Source organism: Bolinopsis microptera, chromosome 1, assembly GCF_026151205.1.
Source record: "Bolinopsis microptera isolate Bmic1 chromosome 1, MBARI_Bmic_1.0, whole genome shotgun sequence".
Taxonomy (NCBI): domain Eukaryota; kingdom Metazoa; phylum Ctenophora; class Tentaculata; order Lobata; family Bolinopsidae; genus Bolinopsis; species Bolinopsis microptera.
The window spans coordinates 18,997,058-19,016,802 of record NC_087072.1 but is presented as its reverse complement, the minus strand read 5'-3'; the positions used below and the strand labels follow the sequence as shown (position 1 = coordinate 19,016,802).

Here is a 19,745-nt window from a genome sequence, read left to right as displayed (position 1 = left end):
TCTAAAGCTGGGATCAGATATTGTTTAGCATGTCCCATACTCAGACGACAGAGCTCTACTCAAAACTGGGATACAGATAAAGTTATCTTGAACCAAACTCAACGGACAGCGCTCTACTCTAAACGGGATACCGAAATTGAATTAGCTTGTACCAACTCATACGACAGCGCTCTACTCTAAACTGGTATACAGATATTGGTTACATTACCATACTCAGACGACAGCTCCTACTCAAACTGGGATACAGATATTGTTACTTGTACCATACTCATACGACAGTCTCTACTCTAAACTAGATACAAGATATTGTTAGCTGTACCATACTCAGAGGCACAGCGCACTATCTCAAACTGGAAATCAGATATTGTTTGCTTGTACCAAACTCAGACGACAGCGCTCTACGCTAAACTGGTATACAGATATTGTTAGCCTGTACCATACGTCAGACACAGAGCGCTCTACTACTAAACTGGATACAGATATGGTTAGCTTGTACCATACTCAGACGACATTGCACTACTCTAGAACTGGATGCTACAGATATTGTTAGCTTGTACCAATGTACCTACTCCCAACGACAGCGGTCTACTCTAACTGGGATACAGAATTGTTAGCTTGTAACATACTCAGACGACAGTGACCTACTCTAAACTGAGGATACAGATATGTTAGCTTGTACCATACTCAGACGTCAGCCTGCTCGACATCTAAACTGGATACAGTATATTGTAAGCTGTACCATACTCAGGAACGACAGTGCTCGTTCTCTAAACTGGGAGTACAGATATATTGTAAGCTGTACCAACTCAGACCGACAGCGCTCTACTCTAAACAGGGATAGCAGAAGATAGTTAGGCTTTGTACCATAGTCGACTATCACGCTCTACTCAAATCTGGATACAGATAGGTTAGCCTTGTACCATACTCAACACCGTGCTCTAACTCTAAACAGGGATACAGATATGTTAGCTAGTATACCACACTCAGAACGACAGCGCTCTACTCGTTAAAAACCCCCTGGGGAATACCGATATGTTAGCTTTACCATACTCAGACTGACAGTGTATCTACCTACTCTAAACTGTATACAGATATTGTTCGCTTGTACCATACACAGACGTACACGCGCTCGTACTGTAACCTGGGATACAGATATTGTTAGCTTGTACCTCCTACCAGACGGAACGACAGCGCTCACTCTAAACTAGGAACAGATATTGTTAGCTTGTACCATACTCAGACGACAGCGCTCTACTCAAACTGGGATCCAGATATTGTTAGCTTGTACCATAACTCAGACTACAGCCGCTCCTACTGTAAACTGGGATACAGATATTGTTAAGGCTATGTACCATACTCAGACGAAAGCGCACACTCTCGACTGGGATCCAGATATTGTTAGCTTGACCATACTCAGACGACAGTGTCTCTACTCTAAACTGGGATACGGATATGGTTAAGCTTGTACCATACTCAGACGACAGCGCTCTACTCTAAAACTGGATTACAGATATTGTTAGCTTGTACCATACTCAGTACGACAGTGCTCTACCTCTAAACAGGGATACATATTTTGGTAGCTTGTACCATACACATGACGGACAGTTGCTCTACTCTAAACAGGGATACAGATATTGTAGCTTGTACCATACTCAGACAGACAGTGCTCTACTCTAAACTGGGATACAGATATTGTTAGCTTGACCATACTCAGACGACAGTGTTCTACTCTAAACTGGATACAGATATTGTCAGCTTGTACCATACTCAACGAACAAGAGCGCTCTACTCTAGACTGGATACAGATATTGTTAGCAGTACCATAAGCTCAGACGATCAGTGCTCTACTCTAAACTGGATACTGAAATTTGATAGCTTGTACCATGACTCAGAACGACAGCGCTCTACTCTAAACATGGAGTACAGATAAAGTTCGCATGTACCATACACAGAAGACAGCGCTCTAACTCTAACTGTATACAGATATTGTTACTTGTGCCATACTGCCGACACAGCGCTCCCATACTACTCTAAACTGGTATACAGATATTGTTAGCTAGTTACCATACTCAGACGACAGCGCACTACTGTCAACTGGAGATACAGATATTGTTATCTTGTACCAACACAGACGACAGCACACTACTCTAAACTGGGATACAGATTATTGTTAGCTGTACCTTACTCAGCAACGACAGCGCTCTACTCAAACCGTGTGAAACTTATATTGTTAGCTGTACACTACTCAGACGACAGCGCATGTCTACTCCTAAACTGGTAAACAGATATTGTTAGCTTGTACCATACTCAGACGACATAGCTCTACTCTCACTGTGATACAGAAGGTTTTTTTACAAATGTCTCAGACCCAAAGCTAGATCGTGAATTTTAGGCAGACCCACTCGACAGCGCCAAATTTTAGCGCATTTGACCCCAACCCGAATACCCCACTTGCCTCCCAATGTATATTATCATCTCGTAACTTCATAATTAAGGTGGTCCGATATTTCATTTAAAGAGTAAGTTTTTCGATTCCTCGGCACGTAGCCCGACACGTGGACACGTAGCCGGGCGAACTTCTTTGGTTGGCTAAGGGAGGGGGAAGGCGCAGCCCCCCAGAACATTTTTGAGAAATTATGTGTTTTAGAGACGACATTTGGCTTTAAAGAAATTTTAGGACAGTAATAATCAGACATCACAATAATACACATTTGGGGTCTTAGGGGGGGGGGCGCAGCCGCTGGCCTTCTGGACAAAATTTTGAGAAATAGGTGTTCCAGACTACATTAGAGACGCAAGTATCAGAACATTACAATAATACAATGTTGGCTGGGACTGGGGGGGGGGGGGGGGGGGCGCAACCCCCGAAAATATTTGAGAATAGGGTGATGTCAGGACGAACATTGGGCATAAAAAAATTTGTAGGAGAGCAATAATCAATACTTCAGAATAATATAAAGTTGGAGGCTAGGGGAGCGAACCCCCCAGGAAAATTTTGAGAAATAGGTGATTAAAACGGCATTTGGCATTAAAGAAATTTGGGGCTAGTAAAAATCAGACCAATCACAATAATATAAAGTTTGGGGGGACCGGGGGGGGGGGGGGGGCGCAAGCCCCCCAGAAATTTTTGGAGAAATAATGTTTTTTTAACAGACATTTGCATTAAATAAATTTGTAGGACAGTAAAAAATCAAACATCTACAATAATCTAATAATACAAAGTAGGTGAGCTAGGGGGGCGCACCCCCCGAAAATTTTGAGAAATAGGGTATTCAGACGACATATAAGCGTTAAAGAAATTTAGTAGGGCAGTAATAATCCTGAGACATCACAATAATATAAAGTTGGTTGGCATAGGGAGGGGGGGGGGGGGGGGGTGGGGGGGCGCAGCCAATTCAGAAAATTTTTGAGAAATTATGTGTTCGGACGACATTTGACATTAAAGAAAATTTGTAGACAAGTATGTATAATCTGACATCACAATAATAAGTGGAGGGCTAGGCAAGGCGCAGCCCTGGCCTTCGGAAACTTTTTGAGAAATAGGATGATCCAGACGACATTTGTGGGACTGCAATAGTTCATACATTACAAAAATACAAGGTTGTGGGCTGGGGGGTGGGCGCAGTAATAATCAGACATCCACAAAAAGATAAAGTTGTGGACTGGGGGGGGGGGGGGCGCAGCCCCAAGAAAATTTTTAGAAATTATTGATGTAGAACGACATTATCATTAAAGAAATGTTGTAGGACGCGATAATACAAAGTTGTGGGTGCAGCCTCCCGGAAAATTTTTGAGAAATGGGGTGTTCCAAACGACAAATGTGAGACGCGCATAATCGACATGACAATAATACAAATTGGTGGGCTGGTGGGGGGGCGCAGTAATAATCAGACATCACAATAATAAAAGTTGGGGGACTAGGGGGGTTGGGTGGGCGCAGCCCCCAAGAAAATTTTTATGAAGAGTAATTTGTTTTAGAACGACGTATGAGGCATTTAATGAAATGTTGTAGAACGCGGCGGATAACGTGAAGTAGGGCTGAAGTGAGCCCATTTTATTTTGATCTTCCTGGTACAATGCACAAAACATTTGCTGCACAATTCTTTATCCATTGAACATAGTCTTAACCTTAACCTCTTTAAAAAGGCTTTAAAGCATTTCTTACAAAATTTTCTCGATGTTCCATAAAAATCATCTTTCTTTGAGCATTCCTCGTTAAAAAAGCAGCTGTTTTTAACAAAAAGCACTTCATAAAACTCAATCTTTAACATAAAATCTCCTTCTTTCAACTATCTCCCTGAGCCTAACACACAGTTAAGCAGGTGTAACAATTTTATTCATTGATTCGTTGATTTATGTGTGTTTTCTTTTTAAATGTTAGAGGCATGTGATGGTTTACAGATCATATTGTGGTCTGTACTCTGTAGACCAATTGAGTGCATGCAAAACCGACTTTTGATCGACTTTTGCATTAAATCTTGAGGGACTCAAAGGATACGATCATAAAATTAATAACACCCTTAACACTGTCTTGATTTTGTCTAATAACGTGAAATTTGATTTTCAATGTTCTGATCTTATCTGTCATTCAAAGTATAACTTATTATCATATAATATCTCGCTCAGCATCTGGGACTCTCACTTGTTACAAGCGGTGGTTTGTTATTTCACCACCAATTAGCATAAATTTTACGAAGTTATGGTTTTTTTTCCCTTCCTTTTGAAGCAAATAAAATTATTCAATAACATTGTTCATCTGGACTCTCTGTCATAGCTTTGTTTGATATAAAAGATAAAAATAACTAATATCCTCATCACCTCAGGCAACTGCAATAACCAACGAAGAACAGAGAGACAAACCGACACCTCCAATGTTCCGGCCCCTGAATAGAGTGTCAGAGAGCTCTGGCAGGTCGTCACCGAGAAGACGGTCAGATAGGTCCATAAAGCGTATTGTGGAGTCCGACAAAGAATCGGATGCGGAATCAGATCACGACTTCCCTGGCGAGAGCGAGGCCCTGATATCATCTGACAATGATGGAGACGATGGTCATGGAGCTGTTACCAAAGTTTAGGACTAGTTTTAGTTCCTTTAGATTGTTTCTGTTTGGATAAAACTCTTATTTTACTACGCTTATGTTATTTATTTAGTATTCTACATCTAGCTTTATTTAATGCTAAACAGTCAAATTTTTTCACGATTTTTTTGTATTTTCCACTCGACCCATTGCATCTTCTTGTAAAACTATCACGAAACGAATTTATAGGATTTGATTTCATTAATTTTGGTTGATTATTTGATTAAGTATGTCTTTTAAATTTAATCATAGTTCAAAATCAAAGTTGCTATAATTCTCGTGTCTTTCTTGGATATTCTCCTGTAAGTTTGCCAAATGAACGAACCGTTTTTGTAAGATCCATCATATTTTAATGCTTCAGCTTTTCGAGAGCCCATATACTTGACTTATGATTTCTTTTTATATCAACGGATGACAAAATGAGAGTCTCGACTCTAGTTTTTAACTGAGTGGAGACTGATTTCGTCCACTGTAGATAAATCATGGACGACCCACTGAAAAGAGCGAAAACTGACAAATACAAATGTATGCTTGATTCCTGTTGAACAGATTGCGTGGATTTTTGTTGAAAACTAAAATAAATTTTATCATGGAATCTAAGAGCAGCTCCTGTTGGCGAGTTCCCCAAGTCGTCTTAAAGTTTTGAAATCCGTCAAAATTACATGATATTTCAGATGAAGTTGAGACCGTAATACTGTATGCCAGTATATTCTGTTTGATCAGCATTCAGCATGTGCAATAGCTATGCTTGGCAAAATGAGCTAAAAGAGCCCCTGGGTATCCAAAGCTTGGATGAATGTATTTACAACATCCCAATTGATGAACTATGAAGTCCTGTGGTCCGTTTTCCTATATGTCAGCCAATGATCTATTTATGTACTGAGCGCGAACTCCAATCAATTTTATAATATGCAAATCTAGACTTGGCGCCGCGCACGCACCATCTCATAACCGGCCGGCCTAGCTAATGCATGATTATAACACGCGCGCGCGTTATTATTTTCCATACGTCTGTAAAAATCCCCAAATAATTGCTTATACATATTACGTAACAATATTGTTCTAACCAGAGCCCTCTCGCTTGCAGTAGCGCGACCGTCGAAGGAGGTCTATCATACTTGTGAAACAAGCGTAGTCTCGATCATGGCTATGTGAATAATAATACTTGTAGGTTTATAACCTACTAGGACGCGCGCCGAGTTGGACTCGTCGACGGTCCTAATATTTGCAGAACAAATATTTTACGAGTATCACCCGTTAAAATAATACAAGCGAACGACACTCATTCGACGTGTCTCGACGACGCAAAAATTTTATGGGAATTGGGAAATCGTTCAATTTAAGATTATTTGCTTCCATATTATTCTTTTTGAAGTAGAGGAAAAATTCACGTTTGCTCTATATATCATATATATGCTAACCAGTAACCAAAGCCATGTCATTGCTATGCTGTGGCGCTTGTGAAACAAGCGCGAAAGCTTATGGTCATGGTTAGGTGACTGTTGCTACTTGATTGACGATGTTGTTATGTAGGCATGAAGTATGTCGGAAGTTAAGTTGATTCCAGGTAATGCCGTTAGTGTAAATTCGATTTGTTATTACATGTGAATTAGATTTGCGATAAGCATTTGAAAGTTACAAAAAAAGGTTTGATAAGAGAAATTGGCATAAAAAGGACACTTTATTGTTTATAAACTTTATCACTTAACAAGATATTCATTTATTGGAATTGATATGTAACCAGTTTTTAAAAACCGGTGTTTGTATAATAATCTGTTTGTTTGCAATAACCTGTTTGCAATAACCTGTTTGTTTGTGACCTGGATAACGCGCTACCACCTCTTCCACTGGAACTCCTCTTCCAACGAACAAGAAGGACTATATTATATAAAGAGGAACACATAAGATTCTCACTGCCGTCTGCCTTTAGCCTTTTCCCGACCGCCTCTCCTATGATTGGTTTTCCCTACACGGCCCGGGATGTTAGAATGCTGCGCTTTCTCCCACGTCACTAGATTCATAAATAGGTTTGTAGTTCTTTATTTTAAATCATTGACCTTAGTATTTTGTTCCTAAGACTGTATCAATATCATGCATAATTAGGTTAAGATTAAATCCATGAGTTCAAGTTCTGTGTATAATATGCGGGTAAATACTTATCCGTTGTTGTTCACCAGATTTTCCTAACGTCATGCCAGATCATTGCAATTGGTTCCCGTCGCTTCTGTTCAATTCCTGATAGGCTAGGAAGTTTGTTCCTCGAGGTATAGTTTTATAATTATTAAACCATTAGTTAGATGTTGTTCATTGCAATGTTATTCCCAATTATTGATTCACATTGTTCGTAATACTAAAGTCATTCCCGATAGGTTAGTAATTGAATTCTAATAGGTTCGTCATTCCTAGGTAATATTGTGGGTGAGCCCTATCCTAACCTACCTGCTTGTCCCAACCTTAGCAGCACCTACCTTATTATCTCGTAAGTCATTGAGGATTAATTGATACGTTCTTACATATTTCATATTCTACAGTTTACTCTATTTAACTTTATCTTGTTTAATTAACGTATTATTGTCATTAATCAATTCGTCACTTGCTAATAATTTGTCCCTTTTAGGACATTCCCCCTCCCACGGATTCTGCCCTCGTTGCAGCATTGAAGGAACGTAGCCATGATATAGCAGCTACCCGTCCACTGTACTAGAGAGAGAGAGAGAGCCAGCCATCCCGTTATACTAATACTACGCACCATCGATCATCGTCACAGTTACTGAGCGGATTTAGGGTACAGACTTTACTAAGTGCTGTTTGTTCGACTCATTAGTGATTGTATTTTTATATACCTTTTTCATGATTTTCATTTACTTGTTTCAATTGGTTATCTTCCAGATATAAATTCATCTAAAAGTTAGAAGTTAAAACTCTAGATATAAATTAACCTAAAAGATCGAAGTCCATAATCATAACATAAATTCCTGTCATAAATCTGCCATTGTACACTGAGAGTTTGGGTTTGAACTGTGCCCTGAGTTAGTCTCAAACCGGGAGGTATTCCATAATATCGGAACCTGAATATCCATACTCTAGTTAAAAGGAGCCCATTATACGTAGTTAAATTAATACCATCACAATTTAATGAAATATAATAAATAAATAATCTCTAGAAGTCCTGGAAAATTGGAGCAGTAAATAGGCTGTTAAGTAAGTTGTCGTGCTGAAATCCGAGTACGCCACTTAACAGATGTCAACCCATAGAGATCGTTGCTCTGCAAAGCAGAGCAACGATCTTCGATGCGAAGCAAGAATACTAGTTCGCGTCGAAGCGGCGAAGTCCTCCAAGTTGTTGATTCATGATGTCAATCCTTCGCATCTCGCCGATGATCTGCGAGAAGCATTATTGGATGCGCGCGCGCGACCCAGTAGTGCATCGCGCTACAATCCAAGTTGCTACATGCACATTGCACTTTGTATGACTCCCTTATAATCCCCAGGAAACGTTACGTCCTTACTGGTAGGTGCCTAACTTCGAAAATAAAAGAGATAGAAACGTCTGGTTTTCAACAAAATGTTCGCTTTGTAAAAATAGCGTTTCCTCCCCAGGAGGAAAATTCAAGACAACGTAGATTTTTGAATTATCGCGAAAGGTCTCATTTTGGACCTTATAATATAAAAGTGTGCAGCTTTAACTTTGCGGACTCTTGTTTTCTGATTGGCTAAATTGTATTACGTGGTGCAATTGCATTTTTGGAATGTTTGAAGCGTGCAAATTATTAATTGCGAATGAAATACAATGAACTAATGATCAGCGCGCGCGGAGTTCAACAACAAGGCCCTTTAAGCATGAAAGTGATCTGGATCGGTGCATTTTTGGACGCAGATTCCGAATCAACCCCCATGACGTAGGGTTAAAATGCTTCCCTGGAGAGTTATTGGCAAAAACCGTTTTGGTCACGTGACAGGGTAGTAAAACGTGAATTCGATTATTTAGGGCTCGGGTTAGGGTTAGGGTTGTGGTTAAGATTATGGATAGCTTCAGGGTTATGGTTGTTAGGGTTAGGGTTGGGATTAGGGTTTATGTAAAACCGTTTTGTACGGCTGCAAAACCAAAAAATCCAATGTCACGTGAAATCTTTGGGCGAGCGATTTAGTAAAAGCCGGTGAAAAGGGCTTGTAATAGTTTGCTCTCCCAAAAATTATCAAATGACTTTGGTTTTTTTGGTTTTACAGCTGAATAAAACGGTTTTATATATATATATATAACCATAACCCTGAAGCTATCTATGCTATATAACCCTAACCACAACCCTAACCCGAGCCCTAAACAATCGAATTTGTGTTGCAGTTGCTCTATCCAGAGCCCTTGCGCTTGCAGTATAATATAGTATTGCATCCGCCCGCCCGCAGTGGCGCGAAAGCACATGTTTAGGTGAAGAATTTGTGTTTAACTAAAGCCACAGGAGAACCAAAGTGCAAAGAAACTGCTGCTAACTGCTGCTGATTGTAGGTTTACAACCTACCAGGACGCGCGCCGAGTTGGACTCGTCGACGGTCCTCCGATATATGGAACAGATATTTTACGAGTATCACCCGTTAAGCTGCTGACTGCTGCTAACTGCTGCTGACTGCTGCTAACTGCTGCTGACTGCTGCTAACTGTTGCTAACTGCTACTAACTGCTGCTGACTGCTGCTGACTGCTGCTAACTACTGCTAACTGCTGCAAATGGCGCGCGCGCGACAGCAGCAGTTAGCAGCAGTTAGCAGCAGTTAGTAGCAGTTAGCAGCAGTTAGCAGCAGTTAGCAGCAGTTAGCAGCAGTTTCTTTGCACTTTGGTCCTCCTGTGGAGCTAGCCTGCCACATGACCAAAACAGTTTTTTGCCCATAACTTTCCAATGACCATGTTGAATCAGGACATTATCAAGAGCACAGCACCCTGTACAACTGTGTGGTGGCCTTCAAAGAGGTGTGGAAACAGTAATTCATGCAGCCCGGAAGCACTTTGAAGACGAAGCCACAAAAGCAATCTTACTTGTTGATAAGTTCAGGAGACAAAATAGTTTGCACCATACCTTACTATTATGATAGAAATATTCAAAATCTGTCAAACCGCCCAACCTCCATAAAGTTGTATGAAGTTTATGAACCCTCAATGTAGCTTCCCCTTTAAGGTTGAATGCAAACAAATATATACATACATACAGTGACTTCACGGTGCATAATAGATGGAGTAAGATTATGCATTATCTCTACTTCTATGTATCCCTACCGAAGTAAAATAAGTGTCTAGATTTTTAAAAAAATGCCTGAATTTGAATCATTTAACGGCCAGGTAGCGCAGTTGGTTAGAACGCCTGTCTTACAATCGTTAGGTAGCGAGTTCGAAACCCACTGACTGCCTGGTCGTGGGGTGAGCGTCGTCGACGTTCAGCTAAGGATCATGAGTGGTCTATGCAGCCCCCCGGTCTACTCAGCCAAATACTCGAGAAATCGGGTGTGAGGGTTAAATGAGGAGCTGCACATTGCAGCAAAGTCTCGGACGAAGAAAGTATGGTACACACTACCTTAACCGTCACTGGCCAAAAAGATCCTTTGGCTTCCTGTAATTGGCTGGTTGCACTTGTGTAACATTGTGGCTGTTGGAATACACCGAAGTAAAATAAGTGTCTAGATAAAAAAAAATGCCTGAATTTGAATCATGCGAACTTTTATATCGTTCACTATTGTACAGTGAGTATGATCAACAGATTCCTTTAATAATTTGTTATTAGAAGTGGTTTTATCATTTGGTACCAGTAATTAGTAATGGTTATTTAGGTTAACTTATCATTAACTAAATAATCAGTCCTCTGTTTTATAACCTGCTGCCAGCAGTGGCGTAATGTTGCCTGTTGGCGCCCCCCCCCCCCCCCCCCCCCCCCCCGCCCAAAAATGCGCCCCCTGTTGGCGCCTCTTCCCCTTTTGGCACCCCTCCCTAAAATTGAACAAATTGGGTGATTTTAGAGGATACGCCGGTAAAATCTCTAAAAAAGTGTGTTTTTAGAGCAAAACGCGCAGATTTGCTAGTACCTCGTTAAGTTTTTCAAAATTGTCACACCTTCAAACGACGATTTTGCGCCCCCTAAGATGGCGCCCCCCGCACAGCAGGGTCAGCGGGGCCCTTCGTTACGCCACTGACTGCCAGGGATTTTTTGCTTGTACTAGGCTTAAATTACTGTTGGTAACATTTGCTATTAAGTTTTCATGTTTTACCTCAAACCATGGCCATGGTTCGAATTTGATGTAAAAAATAACATAATTTTTATAAATCACTAAATTTCATAATTTTCAGAAATAGGATGGCTGATGATGTTAACCATGGCAGTAAAGATAACCGGAAAAGCTTTCTCAGTTCATTCGATGATGTTGATCAATTCCTTGAGGCTAGTGAATCTGTTGACGAAGATGCCGGAAATAAAACAACTGATATCGAGATCACAACCGATCTTGGTAGCAGTACAAGCATGCTAAGTCCTGCCTCCCCTATGCCATTTTTGAACAAGTCTTTTGATGGAAAGTTTCAACCTCGCAATCCGATTGCAGAAGTAATGTCAGAAACTGAAGAGTCCATGTCCCACGAGGAGCAGATACACTCAGACACTCCTTTACCACATGTTGACACACCTCTACCGAATCCAGAAGATTACCCGGTCTCTTCCAATCCTGATTCAGAGAGTTCAGATGAACTGACTGTTCATCAAGAATCTGACTCTCTGAATACAGAGGCCTTAAAATTAATGGCAGGAATGAAATCATTGCATATAAGTACAGACATCAACGTTTCTGGAGATAAGAATATCATTGAAAAGCAAGTTGAGGATCAAATTGTCAATTTTCAAAGAGGCCTCTCTGCTGAACTACCACCAAAGTGAGTTTGAATATTTCTGTGGTAATTGTTTTAGAATATTACGCTATAAAAATTGTCAAGCTATTTAATTCATGCATTTAATTGCTAGTACCTACAACAGTGATTATTTTTACTTTCTAGAAACTGTTCTTGTCAAATATTACAATACTGCAAATAGTTAATTCATTTCATGAATTGCAATGAATATTTCAGTGAATCTCTTGCTATCCCGAGTTCTGTCATGAAAGAGTCCAACCTTCTGGATAAAGGTGAGTGCTCAGTGATATTACTACATTAAGCTTTAGAATTTGACAAGAGAAATATAAAAATGGACAAATATTTTATCAAGCAAGAAAAATGTCGTTTATGTGCTCCTTTTTTATATATAATATGGGTAAACTAGACCTGCATAAGCCAGGGAACAGCCCATAGCAAGGTTACCAGGATGGCCCGGTACCTAAAAACCTCCTTTTTTAATTCTTTAACTAATGGTTGGGAAGCAGAGTTAAAAGTAGCTTGTTGTTTTTGACGTAAAATTAACTATTTTTTGAGCCTTGGCCAGATTTTAGCCAAATTGTAAAGTTGCCTTGAAGGGTATTTGCCCAAACTTAAACTCAAACTATCAATACATATTTCTCAGTGTCATTCATGGAGAGTAGTCTTCCTAAAGACAACACCTTGATGGCCACCGGAGCATCAATAGCAGACCTGCCCCTGGAGGAAGATTTTGAGAAGAACGAGTCTCCAGTGATAAGAGAAGAGGAGACCCCTAGCGAGGAGACTCCTAGTGAAGTTAAGGTGTCCGAGGTGGAAGAAGAAGTCGATAAGATTCTTCAGGATGTTAAATCCTCCGGTGAGTTTTTAGAGTTGGCTCCAGGTTTGTCGGCACCAATGTCATAATGGTTTAACCGCCGTGTTTTGGTTCAGACAAAATAGATTTTACAAATGTTTTACATACATTTTTCTCACTCCATTCAGCTGTAGTCTGGTTGTTTAGAGTGCTTCAGACACGGCACTATGGTGTAACATAACTTTGCAACATTTACAACACTATTTTCTGGATACAATTGAGCTAGTAACATTTTTTCAGAACGTGACTACTCGAGTGACCAGTTTGAAAGTTATGAGGATGTTTCAGACAACGACAAGTTTAATCGTCCGGATGAAATGCGACTTGCACCTGCAGAATCCCCTTCGAAAACTGCTTATTCTCCTATGAAAACAACTTTAAACCCGTTCGAATCGACGCCCATTGATATGGTTAAAATTAATCTTTCATGCTTTATTTTATTAATCAGTTCAATTTGAGTCAAAGCCTTATGCCGTAATTATGACAAATAAATGCTATATTATTATTAATAACAAATCATGGTAATTTCAGGACAGGTTCCAGGACCGCACTACTGGTTTTGACTTAAGTCCAGTACTAAGCAAAAGAGATCCTCACCTCAAGGATAACAATGAAGTGGACACACAAGGGGAGACAAAAGGGAAACCTTCCCAGTCACATGAAACTATTTCAACTACAAATCCTGATTATTCCCAGGAGAAAGATATGGCTTATTATCTGGCAAAAATAAAAGCGAAAGCTGCCCAAAAGAGTCAAGAGATAAGGTTAGAAAAATATATTTCACTAATAACCTAGTTATAAATATATATTAATTATCAGTATTAAATTTCGCTAATATTGCTATTATATCTGTTCAAGTCCACTATGATAATGTTCGCCAGTGTCCGAGTTGTCTGATCAAGCCCAGTACTTAAGTAGCAGTTGTTTTGCAAATCATCCATCTCATACATGGACATGACAACAAATATCTCCAAAACACTCACCACCAAAGCACTAAGCACTGCTATCCATGGTGGTGCAAAAGACCCTATTGCAGTGCCTGATGCGCCAACGATTATTGAGATTCCAGATGCAATTCCAGTCCAAAGGGCTAACATTCTTGAGCCGAAGTATCTCAGGTCATACATTACATACGTTGTGGCCATTTGCATAATTATACCATACGTAAACTTAACAACAACGCTCATTGTAACTATGATTATCGAATTTACTGGCCAGTAAAGTATGGCTGCGTAACTAAGGACTAAAGTCTCTGCTATCACTGTGAACACTAGTCTGTATCTCATTCTGTTCATGAAGGAGATCACCGAAAGTTTTCCCACACCCGCAGCTCCGGCGCCCAACGCTAGAAGAAGCAGCTCCCATCCTCTCGTTATACTCTCACAATTGCCAGTACTCTGTCCAACTACATTTATGTTAAATAGCTATATTAACGCAGGGAGGAGTAATATGAAATATCGTCCCCAATCCGTGATAATTAACTGACACCTTCAACAAAGTTATTTTGCATAGTCTGACTTTGAAATCAGGCACCTCAATCACATCTTGAGAATGGACTTGTGGTTGACAATCAGATGCAGATAAAGCCTCTAGTGGGACTGCCAAAAAGCAATGAAGGATAAGAATTGCTTCATGGTGCTTTAAAAATACTTCTCCGCTATTAATTTGTTTAGTAGGACTAAGTTATGGTAGTACGTCCTAAATCTGCTTTAGCCAAATATTCTGAGCACTCGAAGATTACAGTAGTTTATTTATGGACATGTTCATTTGAAGTTGAGTATGTTACATACATGATACATGGTAAGGTCTCTTCCTAGTCGTTGGAGTGGCCTGCATCACACACATCGCGTTGGTGGTGTTCCAGACTTCAGCTCCATACAACAAGATGGTGAGGGCAGCAGCCTTATAGATCCTGATCTTGGTTGGAGTCTTTATAGTTCTGCTATTCCAAATGATCCAGAGCTGATGAAAGGCGCCATTTGCCTTCTGGATATGAACCTCCATGTCGAGTTGAGTATATTGGTACAATATTAGTAACCCTATTAAATGGCACGGTGTAGTTTACTTTTGTCTTAGCAAGGAAGTATCACCAGTTTTTGTAGGTCCAGTATAGAGAGCAGTAGAGCATCAGATTCCAGGTCAGATAAAACTCCTGATTCTGAGTTTGTCAAACCAAAAACTCCTGCCCCTAAGAAGAAAGGACAGGACACTAAAAAGTTTACGAGCAGCATCAAGAAACCAACTATCACAACGAAGGATTCAGGTTTTCGCATTTTAAATTTTCGCTTTTAATTATTTTAAATTTTATAACGTTTTTAAAACTCTTTATTTTTGACAGACAATTTCTATTTTTAAACATAGCTTTTCGCCAGGACCCTCAAAAAGTAAAGTTCCTGTTAGGACTTCCTCGGCTAAATCTAAAATAGTGGCACAGTCCCCCGTTGCAGCTTACATTAGGGGTAAACCTAAACCTTCTCATCAAAATGGTAAGTATGAAAAAATGAAATGAAATTAGGTATTTATGATTAGCCAGCAACACAAGGAAGGTGGTTAACCATGCAAGAGCGGCTGACTGTGAGTGATGTGAGCAAATGTGTAAAAGTGAACAAAAGTGTAACTCATCAGGCAAAGAAAAAATTAAAACATCTTTTATTGTAAACGACTCTAAACTAAATTGATGAAAACTTAGAAAAGTTCAGTGTTTAGTAGAAAATAACGCATTGAATAATCAGATTAATGGGAGACACCATTCATTGTTATCCAGTTTCTTTAATTTAACTGTTTTTTTTTCAGATGGGAAAAATAATGTTAACTTGTCCAAACAGAACCTTGGTAACACATGGACATGTGCGTTAACTGACAAGAGTCTTGTGGAGGTCATTCAAGCAGACGGGTAATTCTAATAATTGCTATTAGTTGTATCTTAGTTGTATCTAAGTTGTATCTTAGTTGTATCTTAGTTGTATCTTAGTTGTATCTTAGTTGTATCTTAGTTTTATCTTAGTTGTATCTTAGTTGTATCTTAGTTGTATCTTAGTTGTATCTTAGTTTTATCTTAGTTGTATCTTAGTTGTATCTTAGTTGTATCTTAGTTGTATCTTAGTTGTATCTAAGTTGTATCTTAGTTGTATCTTAGTTGTATCTTAGTTGTATCTTGTATTATAACCAAATTTACTATATATTACTAGTCTAAAATCAGTATTTTTTTCTAAACGTCTAAATCCCTAACTTTAATTATCGTATTATCAGAGTAATTTATGGAACTGGAATTTTCCAAACTGTTGTGTATCTGATGTTCCCACCTCAGAGATGTGGAAGCGTGGAAGGAGTTGTATAGGCGCACCCAGGAGGAGTTGCGCCAGGTTCAGGAGCAGCTGCAGGAGACACAGCGTGCGCACAAGGAGCGTGTCAGCACCCTCAAGACAGCACACTCGCAGGAGCTCCACAAGTACAAGCAGGACGTGTATGTGCTGCAGTCGCGGGTGAAAAATGCCGGGAATGCGGGTGCTGGAGGAGGTGGAGGAGATGCGGACTCCAGAGTGGAGCATCTTAACAAACAAGTTGCTGAACTGGAGAACCTTCTTAGTGGTCAGTTATCTAGTTTTTAAACGTACTTTGGTTTGGTTTTATTATTGTTTAGTATTTGAATGACGTGATTGTGCATCAATCTCACGTGATGCCACTACAGGGTACCAGTCGGAGAATGTTAAGGTCTATGAGGAGATGAGAGGTCTAAAAGAGCATCAGAAGGACGAAATAACGCGACTCTTTCTAGAAAATAAAGATCTGGCGTCCAACAACGTTGCTCTGAAGCAATTACTCGAACAGAAAGAGGTAAAACATACGTAATATTCTTTTTTACCAACTGATATAACTGGTATAACTGATATAACTGGGAGTTATGTGCCTCGCCGGGCTAAAGTAGTGGATGACCTTGCTGTACGGCAAGTTAAACAAGGATCTGAAACTGCTAGGTTCCGTACAGACTCAACTCTGCACCCGTGTCAATATGTTCATTATATGCAAGCCTCTTGATTTATAATAAATATTATTCACTTTAAATAGATCATTAAATATCATAATTTAACATTTTACTTGTAATGACATTGATTTGAAGATGTTGAACTGTAGAATTGACTTTGTATGGTTGAGATCTCATTTATAACACGTAGTACAATATATTGGAACATTAAATAGTTTCTCATACTTACACACTGCACACCTCAGGCGTCAGTACGACAGTTGCAGCAGAACCAACAAACCCAACTTCTAGCAGACAAAGTGTCAAACCTGCCCAAACTAGCAGCTTTACAAGCTGATCTAGACGACTACAAACACAGGGAGATAATGTACCAACAGCGTGTAACTGTTTTAGAGGGCCGTGTCGGAGGGGGACCCAGGGAGTTTAGTGATGCTGCTGTTAACTCTTCTCTTGTACAGGTGGACCAACAGGTCTGTTAATTTGAAATATAATATAATGTATAGTTTACTCTACCATTTAAATTATGAATTACCAAATATCCTACTATACCTTTGTTTATCAATGAATTCAACTGCAGATAACCACTCTGGTAAAAGAGCAAACCCAAGAAAGGGACCAGCTTTACGAGAAATTGGAGAACTTGCTCCGCGAAAACGCCGACCTCAGGACTGACAAAGATCTGCTGCGACGGCGTGAGGATCGCATTGCTGAACTTCAGCATGCAGTGAAACTTTTGCAGAGTACTGAACATGAACAGAAGTTGGTTGCAACGGCCTCAGCTGAAAATGTCAGGACCATTAGCGATTTAAAACGACAGATTGCTGAATTAGAGTCAGCCCTACACAAGCGTCATCCTGATTCAATTACAGCACTCATTGCAGCCACTACACCTGTTGATAACTCAGCTAAGATCCTAGAAATGCAGGAGACTTTATTCTGGTCAAGAGAATATGAGGGCTATATCGCAAAACTGAAAACTGAAAAAAGTTCTGAAGTTGAACTAAGCAAGGTGCAGCAAATGAACAGAGTTTTAAGAGAGAAAGTTATCAGACTTGAGGAATCCCTGGCCGAAGCGCAGTCTCGTGCTGTTAAATTAGAACAAGAGAGTCGTGATCTCAGAGATGGTCAAATACCAACTGGGGAGATTAAACGGAAGATGGGGCTGTTGAATGAGAAGCTGAGAGTTCAGGATCAGCAGATGGTACAGTTAAAATCTCAACTGCTGCTTGCTGCACCTCTGACAATTAAAAAACAATATGATCCTGAACACTTTGAGGGAAAACATATTTCAGAGGTGCGAAAAGAAAACTCAATTCTGAAAACTAAATGCGATCTTCTGAAGATAGAAAACGACCAGCAGAAGTCCACATTACTGGGAATGAAAGTCACCCATGAGACAGAAGTAATGCGGCTCTCTGAGGAGCAGTCAACTAAAATGGACAAGCTCATCCAACACCACGAAGGAGAGCGACAGAAGCTTGTTACACAGCACGCGGCACGCTTTGCAGAATCTGAGGTTGCACGGTTAACAAATAAAGTGGAGACTCTGGAGCTTCAAGTGTCACATTACAGTGAACAAGCAGGCCATCTGCCCAAACTGCAAACTGAGACTCAGAACTTGAGGAATAAGGAGAAAACACTTGTGGAACAGATAACGAAACTAGGCAGAGAACTTGAGGAGGTTTGTACCATTTCTTGTAGTTTTTTTGAGGCCAATTCTTTGAAAATATTATACTTACTGAGCATTAATCGCCAAAGATGTGTTTTATCAGTTAGTATAAGATGTGGGGAATTGTTGTTCTCCCAACTGATTACACGTTGTAGAAGATAATATGGCTGTGACTATAATATGTTTCAGACGGCAGCTCAGCAGCCCCCTTCGTTACACCAGTATAAAACAATACAGCAGAGAGTTGAAAACATGGAACGTGCTCATAAGAATCAGACCGGTCAACTTCAGGATACTATCGATATACTCCAAAAAGCGAAGGTAACACAATTATCTCAGGAACTCATCGCTGTCATTATATTCCTCATAGAGGGTTAAACTTAATGTTAAACCTGACTTCTGGGTGTTAGGGATGGATTTCAAAAAGTGAATATTTGATTATTAGTTAAGAGCAAAAAATTCCTATTGTTCAGGTTAAGGTTGTTATAGCAGCGAACACATCATCAAGAAATATAAGAGCAGCTGATAGAAAAGAACCTTCAAATTGAACGATTTCAGAACGAGATAGACTCTATAATAAGCCTTTGTATGGAGCTGCAATCACATGGTATAGTTTTACCTAAACGGCACAATCTTGGACAATTCCACCTGTGATCATCAGGGCACCCCCACCAGTGACGTGGGTCCTGGTGAACATGTTGTCATTATTCAATGAGCTTTGCCTATTTGAGGGGCAATTCTGTTTGATAATCTAATAAGTAAATTCCGCACAAAATGTTGCGTTAGTTGGTCACTTCTCACGACCGTCTTTTAACCTTGTTGTTTTGTTTTTACCAGTATAATATTTTGTATTTATGTATGTATATTATCATAATTTCTCATCTAATAGTTTTAATATCCTTCATTTTTACTCCGTTCTAAATCTATTTGTAGCCGGCCTTTACGATTGTCGAAACTGCCGCCAATAACTGATCTTTAAGAAGCTCGAATTTTTCAATTTCTGCTAGATTATGTTAAAATTGATGTCTTGATGCTTTGAAATGAAATCGTAATTGTGACGTTTTGAACTGACACCGGCTTATGTCCAATGTTCAGTTTTAGTCAAATGGCGGTTTATTTAATGGGAACGGACGGGAACGCGCAGCGGCCGAACGTATATTTCTCTACGTGTCTAAGGACCTGTGCGCAACACCGCGCGTTCTGTGATCTTTAGGGGACTATTTATACGTGGAATACGTGGTGGGAAAATCTTTCGAATAAAAGCCCCAAATTAACCGTCTACTTT

At 39.8% G+C, this 19,745-nt stretch overlaps 2 protein-coding genes and 1 long non-coding RNA gene across 4 annotated transcripts in view; 2 read left to right on the top strand and 1 right to left on the bottom strand.

Moving 5' to 3' along the window:
- The window catches only part of LOC134822523 (centrosomal protein of 162 kDa-like), a 75,456-nt gene that overhangs the window by 42,264 nt on the left and 13,447 nt on the right, over positions 1 to 19,745 (bottom strand). The gene's annotated exons all lie outside the window — the stretch shown is intronic.
- On the top strand, positions 7,260 to 7,791 carry LOC134820519 (uncharacterized). The gene is made up of 3 exons (XR_010160896.1): positions 7,260 to 7,342; positions 7,485 to 7,557; positions 7,696 to 7,791. It is a non-coding gene; the product is annotated as an uncharacterized LOC134820519 (long non-coding RNA).
- On the top strand, positions 11,400 to 19,745 carry LOC134820492 (centrosomal protein of 162 kDa-like). 2 transcript variants are annotated; one of them, XM_063830892.1, is made up of 14 exons: positions 11,400 to 11,980; positions 12,173 to 12,228; positions 12,600 to 12,812; positions 13,050 to 13,219; positions 13,341 to 13,573; positions 14,912 to 15,072; positions 15,182 to 15,295; positions 15,603 to 15,702; positions 16,117 to 16,397; positions 16,498 to 16,643; positions 17,037 to 17,261; positions 17,369 to 18,472; positions 18,650 to 18,781; positions 18,934 to 19,745. In XM_063830892.1, the coding sequence occupies exons 1-14, from the start codon at positions 11,412 to 11,414 to the stop codon at positions 19,006 to 19,008; spliced, it is 3,579 nt and encodes a 1,192-aa protein (XP_063686962.1). In that variant the 5' UTR covers positions 11,400 to 11,411; the 3' UTR covers positions 19,009 to 19,745. The 2 variants fall into 2 exon arrangements, with proteins under 2 accessions (XP_063686962.1, XP_063686973.1); XM_063830903.1 differs by having other exon boundaries at positions 17,037 to 17,249; positions 18,934 to 19,410.

Bases quoted from the DNA above. Each gene is read 5' to 3' on its own strand.
- LOC134820492 (XM_063830892.1), top strand. From the start codon at position 11,412: ATGGCTGATGATGTTAACCATGGCAGTAAAGATAACCGGAAAAGCTTT. The intron at 12,229-12,599 runs GTGAGTGCTCAG...CATATTTCTCAG, and splicing joins GTCCAACCTTCTGGATAAAG to TGTCATTCATGGAGAGTAGT. The intron at 15,073-15,181 runs GTTTTCGCATTT...GCTTTTCGCCAG, and splicing joins TATCACAACGAAGGATTCAG to GACCCTCAAAAAGTAAAGTT.